This window comes from Podarcis bocagei, assembly GCF_964188305.1.
Source record: "Podarcis bocagei genome assembly, chromosome: 8".
In the NCBI taxonomy this organism is placed as follows: Eukaryota; Metazoa; Chordata; class Lepidosauria; order Squamata; family Lacertidae; genus Podarcis; species Podarcis bocagei.
In genome coordinates, this window is record NC_138133.1 from 11029561 (window position 1) to 11053856 (window position 24296).

The 24296-nt window shown below is 40.8% G+C and overlaps 2 protein-coding genes across 5 annotated transcripts in view; one reads left to right on the forward strand and one right to left on the reverse strand.

Annotated features, from left to right (window-relative positions):
• The window catches only part of MAJIN (membrane anchored junction protein), a 57697-nt gene extending 57573 nt beyond the window's left edge, over positions 1–124 (reverse strand). The window contains exon 1 of the mRNA XM_081206516.1: positions 96–124. The gene's annotated coding sequence lies outside the window, so the exon portion shown is untranslated. The remainder of the gene's footprint in view (positions 1–95) is intronic.
• The window catches only part of SLC12A7 (solute carrier family 12 member 7), a 95802-nt gene that overhangs the window by 14021 nt on the left and 57485 nt on the right, over positions 1–24296 (forward strand). Inside the window, exon 1 of one of the 4 annotated variants that reach the window (XM_081206192.1) lies at positions 7660–7773. The exons of the other annotated variants lie outside the window; for them this stretch is intronic. Coding sequence (XP_081062318.1) covers positions 7734–7773 — 40 coding nt within the window. The 5' untranslated portion in view covers positions 7660–7733. Of the gene's footprint in view, positions 1–7659; positions 7774–24296 lie in introns of those variants that run through there. 4 annotated transcript variants of the gene reach the window in all.

Consider the following 24296-nt stretch of genomic DNA (forward strand, 5'->3'; position numbering starts at 1 on the left):
TCCTGCCGGAGCGGTACTTATTTATCTACTTGCACTTTGACGTGCTTTCGAACTGCTAGGTTGGTAGGAGCAGGGACCGAGCAACGGGAGCTCACTCTGTTGCGGGCATTCGAACCGCCAACCTTCTGATCGGCAAGTCCTAGGCTCTGTGGTTTAACCCATAGCTCCAGCTTCTCCCAATTTGGAGATTTAATGAATTAAAAGGTCACCTGCTGGGTTTCTTGCAGTTAAAAGGTAAAGGGACCGCTGACCATTAGGTCCAGTCGTGACCAACTCTGGGGTTGCGGCGCTCATCTCGTTTTATTGGCCAAGGAAGCCGGCGTACAGCTTCCGGGTCATGTGGCCAGCATGACTAAGCCGCTTCTGGCAAACCAGAGCAGTGCACGGAAACGCCGTTTACCTTCCCGCCAGAGCGGTACCTATTTATCTACTTGCACTTTGACGTGCTTTATTCAATGAATTAAAAGGTCAGCTGTTGGGTTTCTTGCAGTTACTCAGCTGTTAAATACATAGAAACCTCTGTGTAAATAAAGGTAGCAACCGTAAAAACTTGCAAGACAATAGTAATGACAAATGCATATATCTGCATTCAGACAGTGGAGGAACATAATTCTGGAGAGCTTATGACCTTTATTCTGACAAAGGCAGCTAGAAATAACCTGTTCACAACATAGATAATGGGATAATGACCTCATGTACAAAGGATCCAACATTACCAGCTGAGTCATTTTACCTGGCAAGGCTACTTTTAGATGTGGTAATAATTGACATCAGATGTTCTATTAAATACAATTTCCTTCATCTTTTTCAATAAGGAAAGTCATTTGTGTGTATTAGGAATAAGCAGCTAAGTCTGGATTGGTGTCAGTCAGAGGCCAGAGGTTTAGACAGAAACACTAGCGAGGCTTCACAAACAACTTCTTCCTTGCGGGTGTGGATTTTGAATGATGCTGGCCAATAAAAATGGGATGAAGAGGAACCTCTGGGAAGGACGTGGAACACACAAGGCCAAATGGTCCAAGGCAATTTTGGTGCCTGAGCTGTGTAATCAAAACAGTACTCCCAATGTAAGGGCGCATTGTGAAATCTGAAGAGTAGGGTTTCAAGACACCTGGTTTCAGTTTGTTAGCTATGTAAGTGTTTGTTACAATCCATCCTTCTACGTCTGTTTTCATTATCCTTGTTTAATCTAACCTTTTCAACTGCCTAAAATGTTTTGCTGTGCTTCAAATTCATTGTTATGTAGACACTTTGTATAGTTTTGCTGGTTTTTTGTTTTGTTTTGTTTTTTTACAATGGTAGCAGTATTGTATGAATGAAATTGACATTTTGTCCCATTTCATGGTGGCTTAAACCTGCCACTTTCACATTTTGCTTAATACTTGGGCTTGCCCTGGTTTCCTCTAACCCTCTAATTCAGTTAAACACCTGCTTCTGTCTTTTACACCGCTCTGAAAAAGATAAAATGGTGAATCTTTTTAAAAATGTGGCTCTTAAATTAGGCCTACAGAAATTTTGTCCTATGTTACGAATAGCTTGCAAGCCATGTATTGTACCCCCTGTTTTGCAGCCCTGGACCAAAACAGGTGGTCCCTGGTGAGCTGCAAGCATCACACCTAGCTTACAAATTGCGTTTGGTTTGATGGTTTACAAGTTGCGGTATTTCTAAATCCATGTTGATCGGATATTGCAAAAGTTGCCATAAAATAACCAGACTGGTAATAAACCTTTATATTAGTCAAAGAAATAGAAGTTATGTAAAATGTAAGGGATGTTAAAGGCTTAGAATCTGTACTGAAGTTTGAAATACTACATTTGTGCCCGGCTCCTCCTAGGGAGGTCAGAGCAAGCTGTTTATCCTTGCAACAGCTTGTGAGGTAAGTTAGGATGAGGGTGTGTGCGTCTTATTCAAGGCCCACCCACTGAGTTTCATAGCAGAGAGGATTTCTATGGCCCTGATCAAGAACTCTAGGCTAGATTTCCACAAGCTTTGGCCTACTGGGTTGAATACAGACTACCTGCTATGTAAGCCCACTTGCCGTGTGCTTGTTAAATATGTTGTTTCTACTGTCTGTCTAGGACAGCAAACCTGCATTTGAGATGCAAGATATCTGTAAAAAATGTACGGCTGTCATCGTGCAGCCCCCACCGTAGTGCTGTGTCACAATCCTGGATTAGCATGAAGTCATGGCACAGGGAGGGGCATAGAAGAGCAGGCAGAAGATGGAAGGCTACGGGGAAATAGTGGTTTTAAACAACAGCAGAGGTTTGAATAAAGGAGGGTTGGAGAGGATCTGAGAGGCAAAAAGTAGTGATTTCAAACAATAGCAGAGAATCGAATAGAGAGAGCAGGGTGTGATACTGAGAGAGGAGAGGGACAGTTTAACATAAGGTTTGAATACAGTGAGAAGGGAGTTAGAAAAGGCTCTGTTGTGCTGGCTTCTTTGTTATACCCACCTCTGCTATTTCTCCTGGTTAAAACCCACACTGTTTCGCATCACTGCTTTACTCAAACCACAATTTTTGTCTAGGTGTCTGTCCACCTTTGCTTTACTCAGACTTCTGCCATTGTTTGCGTACAAGAAGGAACAAACACTAAAAAGAATTTTTTTTCTGTTTGTTTTAAGCTTCTCCCACTTCCATACCTCAGCTGCCTCATGTGTGAGAGAGAAAGGATGTGGATCTCTCAAATATTTTATAGTACAGGATGGCCCAATTTTTCATACCAAGTGGGTTGCAAGAGTACTTCAACATAGAACCCATGGGCCGCATACTGCTTCGTCTTGCGCACATGCACAGTGTGTGTGGGGGAGGCCAAAAATTGTTACTCTCACACTGCATTCACACAGATGGCTAAGCTAGGCACAGGGCTTTAGGAAGGACACGTGAGGCTTTGGCAGGGTCCTAGAGCCCTCCCACCTCCTTCCAAAATTTGGGAAAGCAGTAACTAGATAGCATGAGGGCTGTAGTGGTGGGTGGAGAGGATGTCAAATGTTGCCAAGCGTTGGACTGCTGCAATGTATTTCACTTCTGGTACCATTTGTTGTCTTCAACATGAAGTTCCAGATTCAGTGTAATAATTTAGAAAATATGTTTTATTAATAAGCAAACATGCAACCACTTTATTTAACCTTTTCTAATTGAACGAGCTAGTTGACATGCTTGCTCTGAAGAGTCTGTTCATCTTAAAGATAGCTGTATAATCATGGGTAACGTGCACAAAGGAGACTGCAGAATAGGAGACAGGAGGAGGCATGGGAATTGGGGGGTGGTTGGTGTGCAAGGGAGAGTTGACAAAAGTAAGGAGGAGGGTGAAGGAAAAAGTGAATGTGCAAAGGGGGTTTCAGAAAAGGGAATAGGAGGCATGGGAATGGGGTTGCAGATGAAAGCAGGGGCATGAAAGGGTCTGAAGAATATAGGAGGTGACAATGACTTCACAACTGAGCAGAAGGTGAAAAGTGTGCTTGTTGCCATGTGGGTGGTGGATGCAGGAGTTTACAATGGGGGTGGTTTGTATACAGGGGCAGTTGCACAAAAGGAGGAGGCATGGACATGGGGTGAAGGTGGAAAGTGGGGAATAGAAGAGAATTGGTTTCAGAAATCAGTTGGGAAGGGAAGCTTTAGGGTGTGAAATGTGGAGGGAGTGACAAGGGGAAGGGGTTGGTGAGTAGAGGGAGCAGAACCACAGTCTCTAGTACACATATAATTACCATGAACCTCGTAGGCCATAATAAATGGGTCGTATGCTGCATACGGCATGATGTGTCCTAAGTTACGCAGACCTGTTTCAGCTACCATATCACACAAGTTCAACACATCAAATTTATAAGCACATGCCTATTTTGCTGCATGAATGCAGATCTTGTTTAATGAGATGCTTTCAAAGCTCATATTCTCAAGACATTTTCTCTTTTTAGATTAGTAAACTTTCTCCATCAAGTTGCACAGTATAGATCTGGTGTTTTACATAACCGTTTCATAGCTGGCAATAGATGTGACACGTGCGGATTACTTTCCAGAACATGATGCTATTTGCAGACAACATATCTAATATTGTAATCTCTGTGATCAGAGGCTAACATTTGTGCTTCGTTGATATTGCTTGAATATGTGCAAACACTATGCTGCTTAGATAGCAGATGGGAAAAAAATCAAATCCCAGCTAACATACTAGTTGTGCCATCTGTGGTGTCAACTTTGATGTGTCCCTCTCCAACGTAATTGCTGTGTTAACATTATTTGAAATATATAATCAAAATATTTTGAATCGTCATTGGTGAGCCATTGTTGTTAGTATTGCTTTATAGCATTGTTACCCAGTTTCATTTTTATGCCACAAGTGGGTAATATGTGGAAAATCCAGACATGAATCCTAGCATTTCCAGTAAAAGGATGTTTGGTACCAAGTTTGGGATAGACCTCAGCCTACATGTAAATGCATTTAACTAAACCACTTAAAACAAAACAAAACTGAAAAGAGGAAGCTGTGATTTTGAGAGGAGTGTGGGCGCTTAATCTTTTCCTGTTCAAATTCACAAACATCAAGCTCCACAAGCATAATAGCAGTCTCCAGCAAGTCACAAAGCTGTTTCCTAATAGGTTTCAGGAAATATCACATTTCAAACTGAAATCCGTCCAGCTGGACTTCAGACTTTCCCCCTCCTTTCAACAGATCAGTGCCCATGCTGTTTTCAATCTTCATGGTCCCTCATTAAAACGTTAGCATTTTAAATGCTGTAGATTCTCAAATAAGACTGATATGGATAATTAAGGAGCCAGGAAAAAGGTGTTTCACAGATAGCACGTGGTTACTTCCCCAGTGCTATAACTTTAGCACAATAAAACATCATTACCTTCACTAACAAAGTTAGATTTAACAGCAAATACCGAAAGCTGCCTTATTTCATTTCAAACCTTTGGCTACTGAGAGTCCTTCTAGCTCAGCTCAAGTCTTCTCTGACTAGCTTTCCATGATCTTTGGCAGAGATCTTTCCTACTCCTGTTGTCTAAAATATTTTCTCTGGAGATTGAGTTTAGGACTGTACAGAGCACTTGCTGTACCACTAATTTAGGGACCATTCTCATGAAAATGTTATTGTAATTGGAACTGTTCTGCTTATGTTTTTGTGGGGTTTGAACCTATAACATCATTGGCCATTGGCCAGTTAAATAGTTGTGTATTATCTGGGCAGCAAGAAAGACAGAACAGACTTGGTTTTAATAATTTACTTTGAGTTTAGGGTAATCTGTTACGTGTGCTCTGACAACTGTTAATGCACATTCATACTGATGGTTGTAACTTGCCCTTACCCAGTGCTTTTTTCTGGGGGTACTCATACCCCTAAACATTTTGTGAATCTTTCTACTTTTGTCCATTTACTGTATTTATTTTTCCTGATTTGAATTATAAAATGGTGATTTTCTTGAGTCAAAATGAAAGTACTCCTAAACCTTTTTAAGAACAAAAGCACTGCCCTTACCATAACAGTAATAAAAAGAAACATGCTCTAAGCATAGTTACTTGGAATTGAGTCTTACTGATTTCATGATTTTTTAAATTTATTTGCTTATTTGGTTAAAGGGGGCATTGATCACTATCTAGTTTTTTCTGGTTAGGTTTCTTTTGGATATTCAGTCAGATAAAACATAAAACATGAATATTTTGGGTCCTGTAGGAACTATATTTTAGAGCAGTGGGGTTCTTTACTTCTGCAAAGGGATAAACTAACAGAAATGAAACATTGATGCTTTCTCATTATATTGTTTTGAAGGGTTTTTTGTACATGTAAAGGTTTATATTTTGTGTCCCTCAGAATTGTCATTTACAGTCATTAAGATAAAGTCATTGCATGGTGATTTTATAACCATTTTTAACGAAAAAAAATCTGTTTAAAGTTTTAATTTATTTTAAATTAAATTAATCTGTGTTAAATAATAAACTCCCATGTGTTTCAACCACCCATGTGGGTAACAATTATTTATATTAATAATATTTCTGCATTGCTTAGAATGGTTTACATAAAACACAATAATATACTTAAAAGTTGGAAAAGATAAGATAAAAGTCGGAAAATTGTAACCAAAACGAAATGAAATGAAGAAATATAACAATAATAACAAGAACAAGAACAGTGTGATGAATTGTATGAACCAGTGAAAGGCTTCTTAAATAGATGGCTCTTCAGGAGATGTTTGAACTTTACTGCTATTTCTGCCTTGTGTGGGAGGGTGTTCTAGAGAGTAGGTGGTACTACTGAGAAGCTAATTTTTGAGATGGCATTAGGTGGCATTCTACCAGTTGTGGTATGGTCAGCATGGCTGTTCTAGAAGATCTGAGAGGAAGATCAGAGTTGCAATGGAGAGGCAGTTTGCTAGGTATCTTGGTTTCAAGTTTTTCAGGGCTTTATGCACCAGTAATGAAACCTGTAACAAGTCTGGGTAGCTATTAGACATGTAGACATGCTTCAAAAGGTTAACAAATCACAAAGAAGACTTGAAGGTCTTCTCTCCGACAGAGCAACCTTTTGTCACAAATGGCTCCTTATATGAATTGTGAGGACTAGTGCTTCAGAACAAGTGTGTGAATTGGCCTTGATGGAAAACAAATATATTCCAACAAATAGCATTTGCCTCTTCCTCTGCCAGATCATTTCAAAAAGGAACTTGCACTGTTCCAAAAACTCTTTGCATTCAGATCGTCTTCTGAAATTAACTGTGTAGTCCTATGCATATCTACTCTGAAAAAGTCCCACTGGGTTCATTGGGACTTGCTCCCAATGAAACATAAAAGCCGTGCAGGATTTTTGCCTCGCTCTACTAGCCCTCTGTCTCCAAACTCAGCAGCAGTGATTCTTCTGGAGGCAAGTGGCCAGAATTCTCATACTACTGTTTGCATGAGTATCTGTGAATTTAGGGACTAATCCCACACTGGCATTAGAGGAATGGAACAGAGTTTCAGACACTCTCCTGAAGACACCCAGCCAAGGAAGGAGATGTATGGGGAGTGTGGTTGCTGTGGCTAGTAGCTCCCATGTTTTCCCTGCCTCTCCAGTTTCCACGATTACAGCCACCAAAATGCTGATACTAATGCTAAACCTCTACTGCTACGAGGAAAGTATCTTTGACTGATTGCTGCAGGATTTTCTACCTCCTAGGTACTTTCCATCCAAACATATTCCCCAAGAGGTCCCACCCTGCAGTTTAAGAGCCACTAAGATAATGTAAATTAAAAATCATTTACTAGCTCTTTAATCCCATGGATTTAGGATTAAATATTTTATCTACGTAAAGTATTGGTTTATGAATAGCATGCTGTCGAAATGATTGGATGCTCTCTGCTTTCATATCCACAAGGAGGGCTTGTGTAATGGAATAGCTTCAGAGACATCTGCTGCTGTAAAGAGCAAGTCGATTCTAGGTGTAATTTAAGGCTTTCTACCTGGCGACACTTGATGATAGAGATGTAGGCCCTGCCCTTACTTCTGTGTGTGGGGGATTTATCACTGATGAACATCTCTCTCAGCTTAATCTGTTGGAGAGTGCTGCTGCTGCTGCACTGCAGCTTGGCTTTGTGTCACATGCATACTTTAAACTGCATGAAGCTTTGATGACTTGCTTCAGGATTAATCCACTACTATCGAGAGACAGGATTTGAGGTCTTGTACAAAACGAGAGAGCAACTGTCAGCTTTCTGCTCTTTCACTTTTTAACATTTGAAGAGTTGACTCCTGATTATGAACAAACGGGATTATGAGGAAGGTGGCGCAAGCCCAGGTGAGTCTTAATCTTTAATAAAGAAAAGAGAGAGAGAGAGAAGAGCAAGTGTTTTATAAACTGCTGGTTGTTCTTGCCAGCAGAAGTCATAGAAGCTTCTTCGGAGAATTCAGATACTGTTTTCTCCAGAGTTTTTAACCACATTGCATTATTTCCCCCCAGTTCAATCCATTTCATCGTATTGGAGTTTAGTAGCACTGCATTGTAAGGCAATGCATTTAATTTTAGTGATGCAGTATTAGAATCCTCTGTTACATAAGGCAGATTAAGTACTTTTCATTTTGCTCTTCAGTATAATTTAGGTAAACAATGCTTTTTATAGATACTTTTAAAAGTGATTTGGATTTTAGTGCCTGTTTTCAGGAAATTAAAGCTCTATCAGAATGTACACATGTGATAAACTTTTTCAGTAACCAAGCATCTCGTAGTGCACTTTAATGATAATCTTAATGCTTTCTTGATTTTTGCTTTATAAATTAAAATTGAAATCCTGGAAAATGATTCAATGTTAAACACTTCGTTGATATTGGGGCCAATATTGATCAGAGCAGTTGATATTAATTAATGCACTAGATCACTGAGCTCTCCTTGTAAATTCTCAAGGATCGTGGGGACGCAGCACCTTTATTCAGGTGATGACTTTGTAGAGTCAGGAAAATAAAGGACTGAGGTGGAACTTTAGTGGTAGCTGTCCCTTTTACTACATGCTGCATTTAACTTTGGATATTTAATGTAAGTTCAAGTAGGAGTATCAGGGGAGAACAAAATTTTATTGGTAAAATTAAGGGGACAAGCCAGTCTCCTGTTGACCTTCTTCCCTGGTCTCTCATCAGGAGCCTTCCTGGGCTAAGATACTTGCATATGGGAGGACTCTTATGGTGTGTGAAGGGGAAAGACTGGATCATACTCCCCAGACTACAAGCTGATTTTTGGGGAAATTGGATTTGGTTTGTTAGGAAATATGAAATAACGGGAAAAGACTATGTACTGGATATGCACTACTGGACTGCACTGTTCTATCTATAGTTTTACAGGATTTTCATTGAAATATTTGTTGTGTTCAAAAAAAGTGATGGCTGGTCGCTTTATTCAGATTGGGGAAGAAAACAAGATTCAGGAACAGAGTCTCTATTTCCTCAGTATTGTGATGATCTTAACTGTTCTTAGTTTGCTTTTTCTCAAAATTTCACATGTGTGATTAACTGCGAATTACAAAGTGTAAGTAGTATGGGTGTTTCTAACATTTTTTGTGAACTATGTTTGGAGCCCTTTTGGGAGTATGAGATTTAATACAAAGCTAAATGTATAAAACAGCCTTGAAAGTAGAAATATTCAGAAACTACAAGCCCATTAAATACGTATTCTTCTAGCCTTTCCGCTTACACATATTCCTACATAAGCTCACTGCTACATGCTGACATTCAGAAAGGGAAAAGAAGGGGGGAGAGGTAAATAAATTTCTTACATTTTGCAAAAGCATCCCTTCCCTCGCAATTTCCGCTTGCCATAGATAACTAGATGAGCAGATATTTAAAATCCTGAAATAAAAAGGAACAATTCACAGAAATTTTGTGTGGCGGGGCTGTTAAAGTCTTACTCCTAGTGACAGAAATCAAACATGAGATACAGTTGATTTTGTGTGTCCTGATTCTATGATCCTCTGATATGGCAAATGAGAGTTCAGGATCGGGTACTGTGTTGGCAGTTTTTACTATTTTAGTAACATTTAAAAATAAATAAATATTTATATACTGCTTAATATCACCACGGCAGTTAATTTCTGCAGATTGGTGTGCTGCTGGTGTACTTTGTGCTCTGAAATGTATTGCAAATTCAGTGCATATATTGTGTTAATAAGGTTGTTAAGGTGGCTTCACATGTACACACCTTCCATGTTGACCTTCAGTGCCCTATAAAGAACTAATACGTATATGTGGTCAGAAGGTAGCCGAGGTCATAAGGTCTTTACCCAGTTCACTGTTCTCTTTCTCTCTATGATAGCATAATAAATCCATTCCTGAAAATCCTAGGGTGCTTTTCAACTAGGTTTTAATCAGAGTATAACAGTTGAAATCAGTGATTAAGTTAGGTCTATTAATTTCAGTGGGTTTACTTTGAGTAAAACGCCATTGACTTAACACCCCTAATTCCTACTGAAATGTTCTTTTAAGTAGTGTTTTAGTCTGATTTACTTTTTTGTAATTAAACTTAGAGCTAAATGCATTCAAGAGAATGTGATTTGAAAGAACAGCTTTAAGTACATAAATTACTTTGTTGTCTGTTGTGGCATGATTTACTTTCTAGTGTCTAGCTGTAATTAGGAAAGTTTATGTTATGCTGAACTGTGTTAGTTGTGAAGGCTTCAACTTCTCTAAATTTTTATATACCTCCGTACACAGGTTGCGAAATGCATATGTAGCTTCACACAAAGCAGTGTTTGATCTTGTAGGTAAAGTAGCAGACCTCAAGAATACTTAAAACTGTAACTTGAACATATAGTTAAATTGTAAAAGAAAGCTAGAGCTTTCTTCAGTAGTGAAATTATACCTCAGAAAAGTAGTCACTAGATCAGTGTGACTTTAAGCTACGACTTGCATGCAAAATACACTTTGACAACAGTATTATAAGCTTGCCATTAATATTCCCGTACACACTCACACAGGTTGTAGCTCTGTTATTCTGTCAAGTCTGTGTATTTAGCTGAATAAATAAGAGACTGCAGATTCCCCCCTTTCATTTGAAACCTGAAGAGCTTCATTCCATGAGGATTCTAGTGGCTTAATTCTCTTAGGGGTGAATTAACAGGCCTTTGGAGTATTGTAAGGTTCCTTATTATATGTGGGGGTGGGTACTGTACCAAATGATTCTGACCTGCCCAGTATTGTTAGAAAATTGGGGTGTGATCATGACTCAATAGTACAATGTCTGAATTTGTCTGAATATGCCTTCAAGGTTCTTGACTGGTAGTTGCCTGAAGCTATGGAGAGCTGGAGACATGCTGCCCCATCCTACTAGACAGACCCTTGGTCTGACTCAGAGGATCCCTGTGCTCTCATAGACACTAGTACAAAATATTAGTGGTAGCAGAGCAGTTCATCTAAATCGCTGAAACTAGTTATACTTTTCTCTTGATACGAGTGTTGCCAATGCGGTTCACATTTGTGGTATAAATAAACTTTTTCATGTCAAATGTGTAATCAGTGCTTGAAATGTGCCATTAAAGGGCAAAAGGCAATTTACTAATGTGTATTTGATATCCTTCCGGTATGTTTGAACCCTGGTTGACCCATGAGAAAGTTTTAACCCTTAACAAGACTTCTATGTGCCTATAATCTCATTATACCTGGGTTCTGTGGTTATTCTTACAAAGATCAGGGTATTAGTTGTTTTTTTCAGATTTTGAAGGCTCGGGGCTGGTGAAAAGAATGTGAACCAAAGAAAGGAATATATTTGTACATCACAGCACCTAACCTATCATAATTCATGTAGAAATCAATATATGTGTTGATATGTAGAGCAGAAGTAGGAATGTTCTTGAATAAGGGGAAATGGCTCCAGTGAACTCCAGCTTAAAGGAGTAATAGGTTAACAAATTCATAGCTGTCAACGTTTCCCTTTTTTAAAGGGAAATTCCCTTATTCCGAATAGGATTCCTCGCAAGTAAAGGGAAAAGTTGACAGCTATGCAAATTGTACGTAGCAGGCTTTAAGGAGAAAAAAAGAGTTTCTACAAAATGTGCTATGATCTAATTTTTCTTCATAACAATTATTTGTGGCAGGCTATTATTGCTCAAATGATTTGCAAATGATGGTCTGAAAATGAGAAGGGGGAGTTAGCCTAAGTCCACTCACCAAGTCTGTGGCTGAGCTGGGATTTTGAATCGGATCTCTCAGTTCTGCCCAGTGCTACTGGTACTGTGTAGCAATATTTGGACCTTCCAAATAGTAAATAGTGCGAGTGAAAAAGTTATTTTTGAGACAAAGTGAAATTATTATGTTTGTAAAGCTGTTGTGAACCTTGCTTCCTTAAACTGTGCCAAATAAGAGAATCATCACAAACGAATGCAGTTAGTGTGATTGTTCTCTAAAGAATCTAAGATATCCAGGACTGTTTGTATAGCAGCTGTTAGAGGAGACAGCTTGACAGTTGATCCAGCGTGTGGCTCTCTGTTGGAATGTATTGTGGTAGCCCACTCCTATGTTCACAGATCTAGCATAAGAGATACAGTGGTACCTCGCAAGACGAATGCCTCGCAAGACAAAAAACTCGCTAGACGAAAGGTTTTTCCGTTTTCGATTTGCCTCGCAAGACGAAATTTCCCTATGGGCTTGCTTCGCAAGACGAAAACGTCTCGCGGCTTTGTTTCCTTTGTCTAAAAACAAAGACATGTTTTGTTTATAAAGTTAATTTATTTTCCCTTCAATTTTTGAACTGCTCTTTACAGTATGTGTGACTTTAAAGAGCAGTTAATAAACTGTTGTTGTACCAAATTTGGCTTTGTTTCGACTTTTTTTGACCATAGGAACGCATTAATTGATTTTCAATGCATTCCTATGGGATTTCGTGCTTCGCAAGACGAAAAATTCGCTAGACGACAAAAATTGCGGAACGAATTAATTTCATCTTGCGGGGCACCACTGTAGAGACTTGAGTAAGAACTGATTGAAACATAGCCATCAGCTATGCCTTTTTCATTATTCTGACAAAACAGTTGGGAAATGAGAAGTTGGGGTATGCCTGAGTCCAAGTAGAAGCTTCAAAGCTTTTAAGTACTGTACAGTAGTAAGATCCAATAGCTGGTGAAGATCTGCAGTTTTTAAAAGAGAGAGTTGCTTGTTGACTGGTGCATTCTGTCAACACCATTTAACATATTTGCTGTGGGAGCTGCACTGGCTGCCAATATGCTACTAGATGCAGATCAAAGATTTGCTTTTACGATTTTAAGCCCTAAACAACTTGGAACCAGGTTATTTAAGGGACCGCCTCAGCCTACCTGGCAAGTGTACCCCTCGGATAGGGCAGTACTAACAGTACTATATGCCCCAGGAGTGCACTTAGTTTGTACTAGAAACAAGGCTTTTAGGGTTGCATCTCCAACCCCTTAGAATCAGTTACCAAATGGAATTAGACAAGCATCTAGCAATTTGACATTTAGGTTTGACATTTGAATGTGTTTTTGGATAAGAAGACTCTCCTTGAAGTGTGAGCCAGTTGATTTATGGAATATCAGTTGTGCAATCTAGAAATGGTTTTACTGCTTTTAGAGTTTTTAGAAATTGTTTTATTATTTTTGGAGTTCATATTTCTAATATTTTATCACATTTTATCTTATTGTACACCAGTTTAATAGCTTCTGGCGTGAAGCAGTGTTATGCCCACCTGCTACACCCCTGACTTTCCTGAATTGAGCAGGTGTCAAGGGGTATTCTCAGCATGTTTGACTGAATGTGGTTAGAAACCTCCTCACATTTGGAACTTTGCATTATCAGGATTCCTTCTGTGCATTTTTGGCCAAAGGCACTTAAAACCCGACTTAAGGCTTTTACGCTCAACACAGGAGCCATTGCAGGTGGAGAATGTTTGGGCATGGCTCACCCACATAGCTGTGCAGCTGCTACTGCTATTAAGCATTCAATGTTTAGGCTATCGTAAGACCAGTTATTATTATTACTGTGTTTAGACTACGAGAATAATTGCTTTACTAAAGCCATGTAGTGAATTAATGGCTAAGCTAGGAGCAGCCAGCATTGAGGAGCAGTGCCCATGGAGCCACCCTCCTGACAGATATAAGCGTAAAAACTCTGCTAGATCAGGCCCAAGTATTCTGTTACCACAATTCTAGGACTGCTAGGTTTACTCGGGATTGTTTGGTGAGGTACTTGTCAAAAGCTTTTTGCAAGTCTCCATACGCAATGTCTGCTGGAGCATCTGTATATGTATGCAAATTTACACTCAAAGAACTGAGACAGGGCTTGCCCCTTATTTGTTTATTTTGCAAAATTTATGTACTGCTTGATTGTAACAAAACAACTAAGCGGTTTGCAAGAAATATTAAAATTATCAATAAAAACAGTTAAAACTATTTTTAAAAAATATTTAAAAAACAATTAAGCCAACAGTAAACTAAAAAGATTAACAAACTGTGTGAGAAATAGATTGTCATGTAGAAATAGTGGGGATGGGGGCTGCCATTGGAGTAGCGATGAGGAACTGAAAGCCCCACAAGTCCCTGGGAATTAGCTGTCAAGAGCAGTCTTGCACAGACGTAGAAGATCAAATGCATTATAAACATATGCCTTTTTTGTAATTCAAGAGCATTTTAAAAACTTCTACTTGTATGTTAGCACAGTGCCTAGACCAGTGTACTGATCTGACCTCAGGAATGAGGCACCAAGTTTGCAACTATGGATGTTAGAATGCTGAATTTCTAGCCTCAGACCCAAACTACATGTCATGGGCTGCAGACTGCTTCAACCATCCTTCACTTGTCTGCAAGTTTCCTCTCTCAGCGCTCTTCCCCTCCTGCTGCTTTCTTTCAGTTTCATTCTCATACCAGCTCAGTTCCACTGGGAGAAAACACCTAGAGGGAGGTGGTATGGTCATGGGGTGGGATTTATCCCCCCCCCCCCCAGCCTGTGTGCTTCTTTGGTCTTACATCTTGCTCCTGTTGGATCAGACCTACCTTAAAATACTGGATTCTGTTGTCATCACATCTAGCCTGGGCTGTAGGTGTTTCATCTGAGTTTAGATTTCCTAGATGAAAGGTACTTATGTGTATTCAAAAAGTGAAGGTTAAAACGCTAAGCTTTCTGTTTAAGCTTTGATTATTTAGTGATCAAAATATTTGTGCTGCCTTTCTTTAAATAGTGTGCCTCAGCATGCCTTTGTCTTCCTGTCTATTTATCTTAATGTTACTTTGCTTGGAACTGGTTGTGAAAGGTAAATGAAGATTATGTGTGTGGTGGGGAATTGTTGCTTTGTTTGACTCTTAAGATCCCAGATTGCAGACTTGCGGGCTCCGTCATCATTCCCAGTGCTGCCTCACCCCTCTGTTTGACATACAGCAAAATAAGAATGCTGGAGAACTCAAAAGTTTGCTTAGTATTTTGTGACTTATTGGATGGTTCTGAAAAAAACTCTGTGATGAAGGTGGTTGGTTAACTTTTTATATTAAAGATCAAATTTAATCAATATACATGATATAATGTCATGTTATTTAGTTATTAAAAAAAACAATACACTGCATTTATAATAATGGAAACAGGTTGCCAACTACTTGATCTTGTCTTGCATTGAGATTCATCGATGCCTTTGTTAGACATTTCTTGGTTTTGAGTTTTCTTATTTATAGGGTGAAAAGTTCAAAGAGAAACCAAAGAGAAACTCCTGTTTGAGGCTTGTGTTTAGGTTTGGTAAAACCATCACGTAAAATGCACTGCAAAACCTTGAGCTTGTTAGATATATTATGCTCCAAGACTGTTGCTGCAAGGACAACATAACAGTAGCTGTATAGAAAGTAGATAATCATACCCGAAAACTTTATTTTCAACTGAGGTTAAGCTCTAAAGCCCATAGCAATACATTAAGGCAGGCTTTTAAATCTCTGAATACTGGCAAGGTGCCAAAGTATGCACTTTACTCTCTGACCTCAGATTTACAAGGTCATATTAACTATGCACTTATTACTGTTCCTTCCCTTGAACGATTTACTAGTTTCAAAAGGAAGATCCACGGAGCAATCCACAGTACCTTTACTAGACCAACCAGAATGGCAAAATGCCAAGAACAAAGCTTTCAAATTCTCCCGATTTCTTCCTTACAGTATATGTTGAACAAAAAGTGGATAAGTAGCTGGGAAAGGGCAGCATGCCTGGCAGCCTGCAATTTTTAACAGTTTGAGGTTGTTGCAGATGGGGTTATGTAGATGGAATTAGATTAGTTTTATCAGACGTCAAACAGATTTGAAGGAGCATCATGGCTACTAGAACAAAGAAGAAACCCTCCATTTTTCAAAATACAAATTCTAGTAGTTGGTTCTGACTCCATCACTATTTGGAATGCACAGATTCTCTGTGAGGCAGAAAACAGGACTGAAGAAAATCATATAGTCTTTATAGTACCAACACTAGAGTTTAGTTTTCGGTAGTATATTACAAGGTATGTTGTAAATAGTTGGAGGGGAATGCAATGTTTTTTAGGACTGCTGAAGGACATTTTCATGGCCCCAATATGTATGTTGAGACATGTTTATTGCTCTGAAAGATCTTCTGTATAGATGTGCATAGTAGAGAGGTTAATGTACAAGTATGACTTCAGCAATGCAGTATTTGAAGAGATTATTTCTATTGCATTGTTTGCAGTACTCAGACTATGTCAGTATGTATCTAACAAAGTTGATTGGCTAAATTCATGGCTATCAGTTTAAAATGTGGTCTACCAAATAGCTATTTTTTCAGGGTCAGCCATGGTAATTTAACTGCAGCCAAGCTCTAGCAGTTATGATCAAGCTCACCTGCACTATTTGTATGCTAATCTAGAGAGCCTTACATGAATTAACCAGATCAAGAGAATGGATCTTGACAGTCAGCTGTGTAACAGCTTAAAACTTAGGCTGCATTCTGTACTCCTTACTTGGGAGTAAGCTTCATTGATCTCAGTGGGTCTCAGTAGATCTGTATAGGATTGCATTGTAACTGTCTGAGCTGCATTGACAGGGTCCGTGAATGTGATGAGTTGTAATTCAAGGACCCGCCACCCGCTTGAGGATAAGAAAACCACATGGACATGGTATACAGTGATACCGCGGGTTAAGTACTTAATTCGTTCCGGAGGTCCGTTCTTAACATGAAACTGTTCGTAAACTGAAGCACCACTTTAGCTAATGGGGCCTCCTGCTGCTGCCGCGCCACCGGAGCACGATTTCTGTTTCATCCTGAAGCAAAGTTCTTAACCTGAGGTAATATTTCTGGGTTAGCGGAGTCTGTAACCTGAAGCGTATGTAACCTGAAGTGTATGTAACCCGAGGTACCATTGTATAAGGTTAATGGGCTAAAAAAGGCCACAACTTTATTGATTACAGCATGTGAGAGGTATTGGCTTAGGCATTGGATAAACCCCAGCAAGTGACTCCACCCCCTCAGGGAGGGGTGAGTCTATCAAGGGTTAACCACCAGTGGGAATAGCCTGTTGATGCAAATACAACTGAAAGCTCCCCCTGATGTCACCGGGGGTCATGCCATGGCCCTAGCCACTAGCAAGGGCATCCGACAGGATCCACGACTGCCGGATTCCTTTACCGGAATACCCATAAAGTGGAGGGGTAGGCGATGGCCACACCCTACCCTTCAATACACAAACATATTCCAATGCCTAACCGCCAATACCAAAAAGTTGTGACGATTTGCTACGAGGTAGGCGAAAAACCAAGTGGCCGGTGCCAATTTGCCAGTTGGATAAAAATTCCTACCTGGCCCCTTGGCCAACCAAGGCTTCCAACCAGAGGTCCATAGCAATGTCAAGAACCAAGCAATGAACTAGAGGGAGGGTTTTTATACATGATCAGGACAGACTGGGTTTAAACAAACAGGTGTTCCAGGCACTTCTAAATTGTTTCTAGGGGAAGATAATTTGTTCCTATGGAAATGATAACGATTTATGCTTTGAACCATGCTTGCAATTGCAAGAAGGCTTCTAAGTATGTTTGGAAGAATATATTTTGAAACCCTGCAGACCGTAGATGTGTGAACATCTCAAGAGGAGGCTGTGCACCTGGTGGGTCTGAGGGTAGGGCTTATACATGTGTCCCTTTCCTGTGTAACTTTTTAGCCCTTGTATACAAGGGAAAATCTGAAAAGACTATTGTGTCTTTTCAGTACACACTTAAACCCATCTCACAATTCACAGTTTGGGACACACATTTACAGTACAATCCTTATAGCTATAAGTGTTGGTTTTTGCATGGTCAAAAAATGTGAAAATTACTATGAGGAGTTGCTTCACAAGTCCTTTACTGAATAGCTTCCATGCAGTTGTGTTTTAAGTTGTAACTAACAACTGAAATCCACCAAGATGGAGGATTATTAGCCCCCAGCTTACTCAGTTACCAACATATAAATATATCCTGACAATTTTTTAGTTATTTTAAAAATAAAACTATACACATTTTTATTAATGTGGCACAGTACTTGTTTTGCTCCCATTTATTTGAACATACTTCCTGTGTTCTCATCAGAAAAGGTGTAAGAGCACACAAATCTGCCGCTATTAAAGTCTGTTGTTGCTGATTATCCAATAAGATGTTAAATATAGCAATCCTTGACAATTTTAGCTTTCCTTGGTGGAACTGGCAAGTGGCCAATCAATTAAACTGATTCTTCATATTTCAAGGAGCACCAGTATAGAAGATTATAATTGCTTCTAAAGTGGATGGTTCAACTTTGTTATTAAGTTGTGCTGGAAGAGTTCATAAACTATGTAAGATGCTTCTTGGATATAATAAACACTAGAAACATTATGATCTTAATAATCAATCGTAAAACAATGTTCTCAAAAACAACCTTGCAAAAAGAGAGACCACAACGGCCTCCCCCCCACCCCTCCGTTAATCATTTAATGGACAGGCAGTTTCCATCCAAGCTGTTCTCTTGCCTAATGTCTGAGCTTGTGTGCTGCCTATTGCTGCTCATCCTGGCTGGCCTTTTAAGAAAACTAGGAACATCTCTCCCCTCATAGCTTCCTAGTATCATCCAGCCCATTTCTTTGGTATAAAGAGAGCCAGGTGGGTTGTGAGAGCTCCCAACAGGTTTGAGGTTCTCTGATAGCATTTCCCCAGATTCTTCTGGGCAGGGTTCCTTTTTTCAGCCTGCGGAGTGGCACAGAGGTGGATGTAGAAGACCATGGTCTGGGTAGGAGAATAGGCAAGCAAGGATGTAGAGGGCAGAAAGTTGCGAGCTATTCATCCAGGGGCAGCAGTACAAGTCGGGGTGGAAATGGTTGTGGAAGAATGTGAATTAATATTATAGGAATGGAGTGGTTTGTCTTCCAAGTTGAAACCTGTTGGTTACTGTAGAATGAGGCCAGGATATAAGCAATGGATGATATCCAACATAACAGTTCTGCTGGTGCAAGGACTTTTAGTTGTGCAGTGGAACTTGTCTGCACTTTCCCCATGTGCCCTCTATATGCCCCTTAAATCTTTTTCAAAGGATTGGTGGAATCCCCAGAACAAATTTAGGGGGTCACTGGGAGAGGAGGGGTTGGGGAAGCTGCATTGCACAGCTAAAAGTCTTTATGCTAGTGGAACTGTTTAGTTGGATGCCACCCAATATATTTTTCAGAGCAGACTGGCTTATTTGATTTCAGATTTTAATATGTTCCCCCTGTTGAGATCCATCACTATCAATGAATTTCAAACCAGCCATGGCAGTTTTTGCATCCCTTGCCAGCGTGGAAAATTACTTGAAGAGAAGGATCACTGATCCTTTCCTTTTCACACAATTTGCTGTGTGATGCATATATGCTGAGACATGGGAGCTTCTATCCTCACAGTCTGTTTCATGGTAGTTTATTGATGTGACAAAGGCTTGTTGATTTAATAGGATTTCACACTTTAGACCAAATAGCTTTGAACAGCTGGGAAATTTTTGCAACCTTCTGCAGAGTTTGTACAGTCGCCTCACTAAAACCCTAGGTTTAATATGCCTAGCAGTGGGTGATATTGCACAATAAGTCAATATACAAACAATGGTTACTAATATTTGGTGTATATTGCCACATATCTTTCATTTTTTTTAGCTGCAGAACTATCACTTTTATTTTCCTAGGCTTCAATACTGCACTTTTAAAGCATGCCTTAGTCTCACTGGTTTCAACTGGGACTAAGTCAGGGTACTGATATTGTTGGTTATTATGGGACAACGGCCTCTGAATTCCAACTCTTGAATTGATATCAGATGTGAGTTGTGTGACTAACCACTGGTGCCTTCCAGATGTTGCTGCTTTACTTTGCCTAGACAAAAATATGTTTTTACAATATACCTGAAGCAGCTGGTGCGCAATCTTTCACATAGGACAGAGGGAAGGAAATTCCACAGCACAAGGGTAATGGTGGGAAATGCCCTTTTTTGGATCACCAACCTGTGATAGAGGGACCCGGGTGGCGCTGTGGGTAAAAGCCCCAGCACCTAGGACTTGCCGATCGAAAGGTTGCGGTTCGAATCCCCGCAGTGGGGTGCGCTCCCGTCGCTCGGTCCCAGTGCCTGCCAACCTAGCAGTTCGAAAGCACCCCCGGGTGCAAGTAGATAAATAGGGACCGCTTACTAGCGGGAAGGTAAACGGCGTTCTGTGTGCTGCGCTGGCTCGCCAGATGCAGCTTGTCACGCTGGCCACGTGACCTAGAAGTGTCTGCGGACAGCGCTGGCTCCCGGCCTATAGAGTGAGATGAGCGCACAACCCTAGAGTCTGGCAAGACTGGCCCGTACGGGCAGGGGTACTTTTACCTTTACCTTTACCTTTTTAACCTGTGATAAGTAAAATTTCCCCAGATGATCCTTAGGGCTGGGCAGTGTTAGGTTTTCAACATCACAGTGTAGTGATAAACAGTGATGTTGAAAAAAGCTGCCTCAGCACCAACTGGCGAGGTACTGGGTGAAACTGCTGCAACTCTCACCATGGGAACTGAGGCGTTTTCACCCCAGCACCTCGCAGTCTGAGGCCAATATAGCTGGCTTAAGCCTGCTGCTCAGCTGGGGGACAGGTGAGCTCCTGCCCCCAGCGGAGCTAGCACGCAACCAGCAGGGGACTCAGGGCACCTTGGCCAGGCTCCCTCTGCTTTCGATGACGGGTGGGCGGGCAAGCTACCTTGCCTGCTTGCTCCCCACTCCCCGAAGACAGACCAAGCCTGTCAGGCTCCTTGCGTTTGACTGCCTTAGCCTTCGCCCGTGCGGGTGTGCTGCCTCTTTCCGGGGGGGGGGTGTCATTCACCCCAGGAGAAAGGACACAGCCCACCTGCTGAATTCCGTAAGGCGTGGGGTGCAAAGCCACCCTTTCTGCATTTTGCGAGGGGCTGCTGGTCAACTCTGGAACCGCCAGCAGCATCAAAGAGCCCCTACACCGCCTGGCTGCCTTTCACTGGGAGGATGGGCTCCATCTTTCTGGCTCTGCACACCAGGCCTTTCTCATCTGGGAAAGGTGGGCTTGCACTTCTCAGCTGTGCTGCCCTGATCCCGCTCCTACTCTCGTGCAAGCAGGAGCGAGGTCGGGGCTCTCTCAGCTGGGAAGGGGGAGCACTTTAACAGAGCCCCCATCCCACCACTTGCTCATGTGAGCCAGTGGCAGGTCAGGGGCTCCATAAAACTGCTTGGCTGAGGCGAGGGCACTCCTCAGCCAAGCAGATTAAAGAAGTGGAAGAAGGAACAAGCTGTATAAGCTTGTTTCTCCCTCTGCCTGGGCAGAGTGCGATGGCGGTTTCACCAGCGGTATATCGCTGATGAAACTGCTGCCACTTGAGTCCCTCTGCCGGCTAGTTTGTTTCTCCCTCAGCGTGCTCAGCAGCCTCCATACGGGTCCTGGGTGATATATTGCCCAGGCCTAGTGATCTTACAGGTCTGTACAAGACCAGGAGGCTTTCAGGTTTGGGGCTCCTTCTCTCATAGACTCCAGCCAGCATAGCCAGAAGTCAGGGATGATGGGAATTGTAGTCCAACAAACGCATGCCGGCTACATACCAATCTATGGCTTAGAAATGTAATTTGAATTGGAAGTGTCATTAGCCAGTAGCAAGATGAGGTATTCTTGTGTAATCTTTATTTTATCTTGAGATAGGCGATATTTATTTTTATTTTATTTATTTTAAACATTTATATGTTGCCTTTAGAAGTAAAAATATCACCCAAAGCAGTTTACATAGTAAAATAAGAATACATCGACTGAAACAGAATAAAATAGCAACCCTAACATTCCCAAAGAACATTTCAGATAAGTTGTTCTGTAAAATATAGCTGAGAAAATTAGCAATAAAAGATCCACACAGGTGAATAATTTACCAGTCCAAAAGCCACTTGAAACAGCTTTACGAAAAGATTAGACTGTACAGGACTTCCAAATGTCAACAGGTAGGAAGTTCCAGAGCAGGGACTACCACAGAAAACGCCCTTTCTTTCATATTATTTTTGGTGACAAGCAAAGGTTAAAACCAGTACCTTAAAATGGGCCAAGATGTGCAGTGGCAACCAGTGCAGCTGATAAGAGTGCTTTGTTTGATCTGGCCATCTATCATCTGTTGGGACTAGCAGTGGCATTTTCTATCTGCTGTAGCTTCTGAGCTATCTTTAAAGGCAGCCCCACATGAAGCAAGTTACAGTAGTCAAGCCTAGACTTCACTAGGGCAAAGGTTACTGTGCTAGGCCAGACTTCTCTAGATAGAGATGCAGCTGACCCACAGGGCAAAGCTGAAGAAGTCCACCTCTGGCTGTTGATGCCATCTGTCAGCATGTTATTCAGAAGGACTCCCAAACTGTGAACTTGGATCTTCATGTAGGACCAGCTGTAAACCACCTGCTGGAGCAGTCAATGGCCTGACTCACAATTCCTCCATCTTACGTGGATTTAATTTTGATTTGTTTCGCCTTCTCCATCCCAATATTGCCCATGTAAGACTTCTACAGCCTCCCTGGGATCTGAAGATGGAAATGAAATGTATGTAATTTGTGTACTGATAACAGTGCGACCCAGACCTCAAACCATATAAGTGATTCAGGAAGATATCATTGTTGATGGTATTGAATATCGCTGAGAAGTCCAGGAGACTAATATAAATGGCAGCAGCAGGGACTTCGTTGGATGGAATTTACAGAGAAACGTGTCAGTGACCCAAGATTAAAAATAAAGTCTACGTTGGAGTTCAGAAGACTGTTAAGTAATCCGAAATTCCTTGTTCCTATTGATGGGAATACTTATCGCACAATAGCAGAGCTGGCATAACTGTCTAGGAATCTTAATGATTCAGAGTTCGTTAGCATTTGCAGATTGTCATGTGTTGATTGAGGTTGTTACAGTAGGTTTAGGCAGAACTCTGCAGCATTGGGGTTGGACAAACAGTGACATGGGGAAGAGTTGGGTTTAGAGACTTGTTCATTAAATTAAAATATCTATTCCCTTCCTTTTGCCGAATAGCTCAAGGCAGACTGCAGTAAACCTCAAAGTGCAATAAAATATACAATGCAAGAATATAATAAAGGTAAAGGACCCCTGACAGCTAAGTCCAGTCGTGAACGACTCTGGGGTTGCAGCGCTCATCTCGCTTTACTGGCCGAGGAAGCCAGCGTACAGCTTCCGGGTCATGTGGCCAGCATGACTAAGCCGCTTCTGGCGAACCAGAGCAGCGCACGGAAACTCCGTTTACCTTCCCGCTGGAGCAGTACCTATTTATCTACTTCAGGCCTGTGGGGAAGATTTCAGTTGGTGAACAGGCTTGCACACAATCCAAATAATGCTAGCAATACTAATCAGTATTACTATCTCTATTTGTGTATACTGTATTAAAATTTTAAATCTGTAACTAGTACGGTATGAGAACAGGTCATAATCGGCTGCCAAAAAGCTGCTGTGATCACAGGTCTTACTTTACGTGCACTTACGTTGCTATTTCATACTGCCTACAGCTCACAATTTTGTATTTACTGTAGGTGCTGACGTTATTTGTCTTTGCTACAGTCAAACGCATTCTTAAGTGTGCTTTAAGTCCCACTAAAAGTGTTTCACAATTTCCTCTGACCTCCTCTAGTGTTTGTGAAAGAGGTGCTTCAGAAGACAAGTCCTGTTTGCTTGTTGGCTGCTAAACTGTTCCATTACTAAGTTTCAGGTAGAAATCTTGTTTCCTTTTACACCTAAAGTGTTGTGTTTTGAACATGAGATATGCTATACCTTGTCACACTAATACAAATGGGCTAATGAGGAATAATCCTTCCTTTTCTGAGGATGTGTAATGCAGAGGATTTTTTAAATAAGATTTATAGGCTTCCTAAGGATAAGACTCATTAGGCTCAGAGGTCAACAGGATAGTCATGCTCTTTATTTTTGTTCTGTTTGTTGCAGGTGCCTGTAGATAAGGAAGCTAGGAAAATTGGTTTGCAAAGGATTGTATTTGTTTAAAATCATTTTGTTGAAAGTTAATAGATTGTTACTAACCTATTTAAATTAGCAAACCTTCCTCCTCCCCATCCAATTTGCGCAACTGAATTCATGTAAACCTGTTTTTAACACCTCCACTGTAAATAAAATGCTGACCCTGTGAAGGAGTTGTTGCAATAAAAACATCAAGCAAAGGCTTCAGCTGTGTGTACTACTTTTTCTTTTAGCACTCGTGTCCCTTTCTTAGATATGAGGCCTAAATTTCAGCGTTATCTTTAGAATGGAAGACTTTCCTAATAAATTTGGTCACATTAGTAAATTAATTCACTTTGTTGTGAATTACAGAGGTTAGAAATGTTCCTGTAAACAAGTTGCTCTTTTTGCAGAGAACTGCT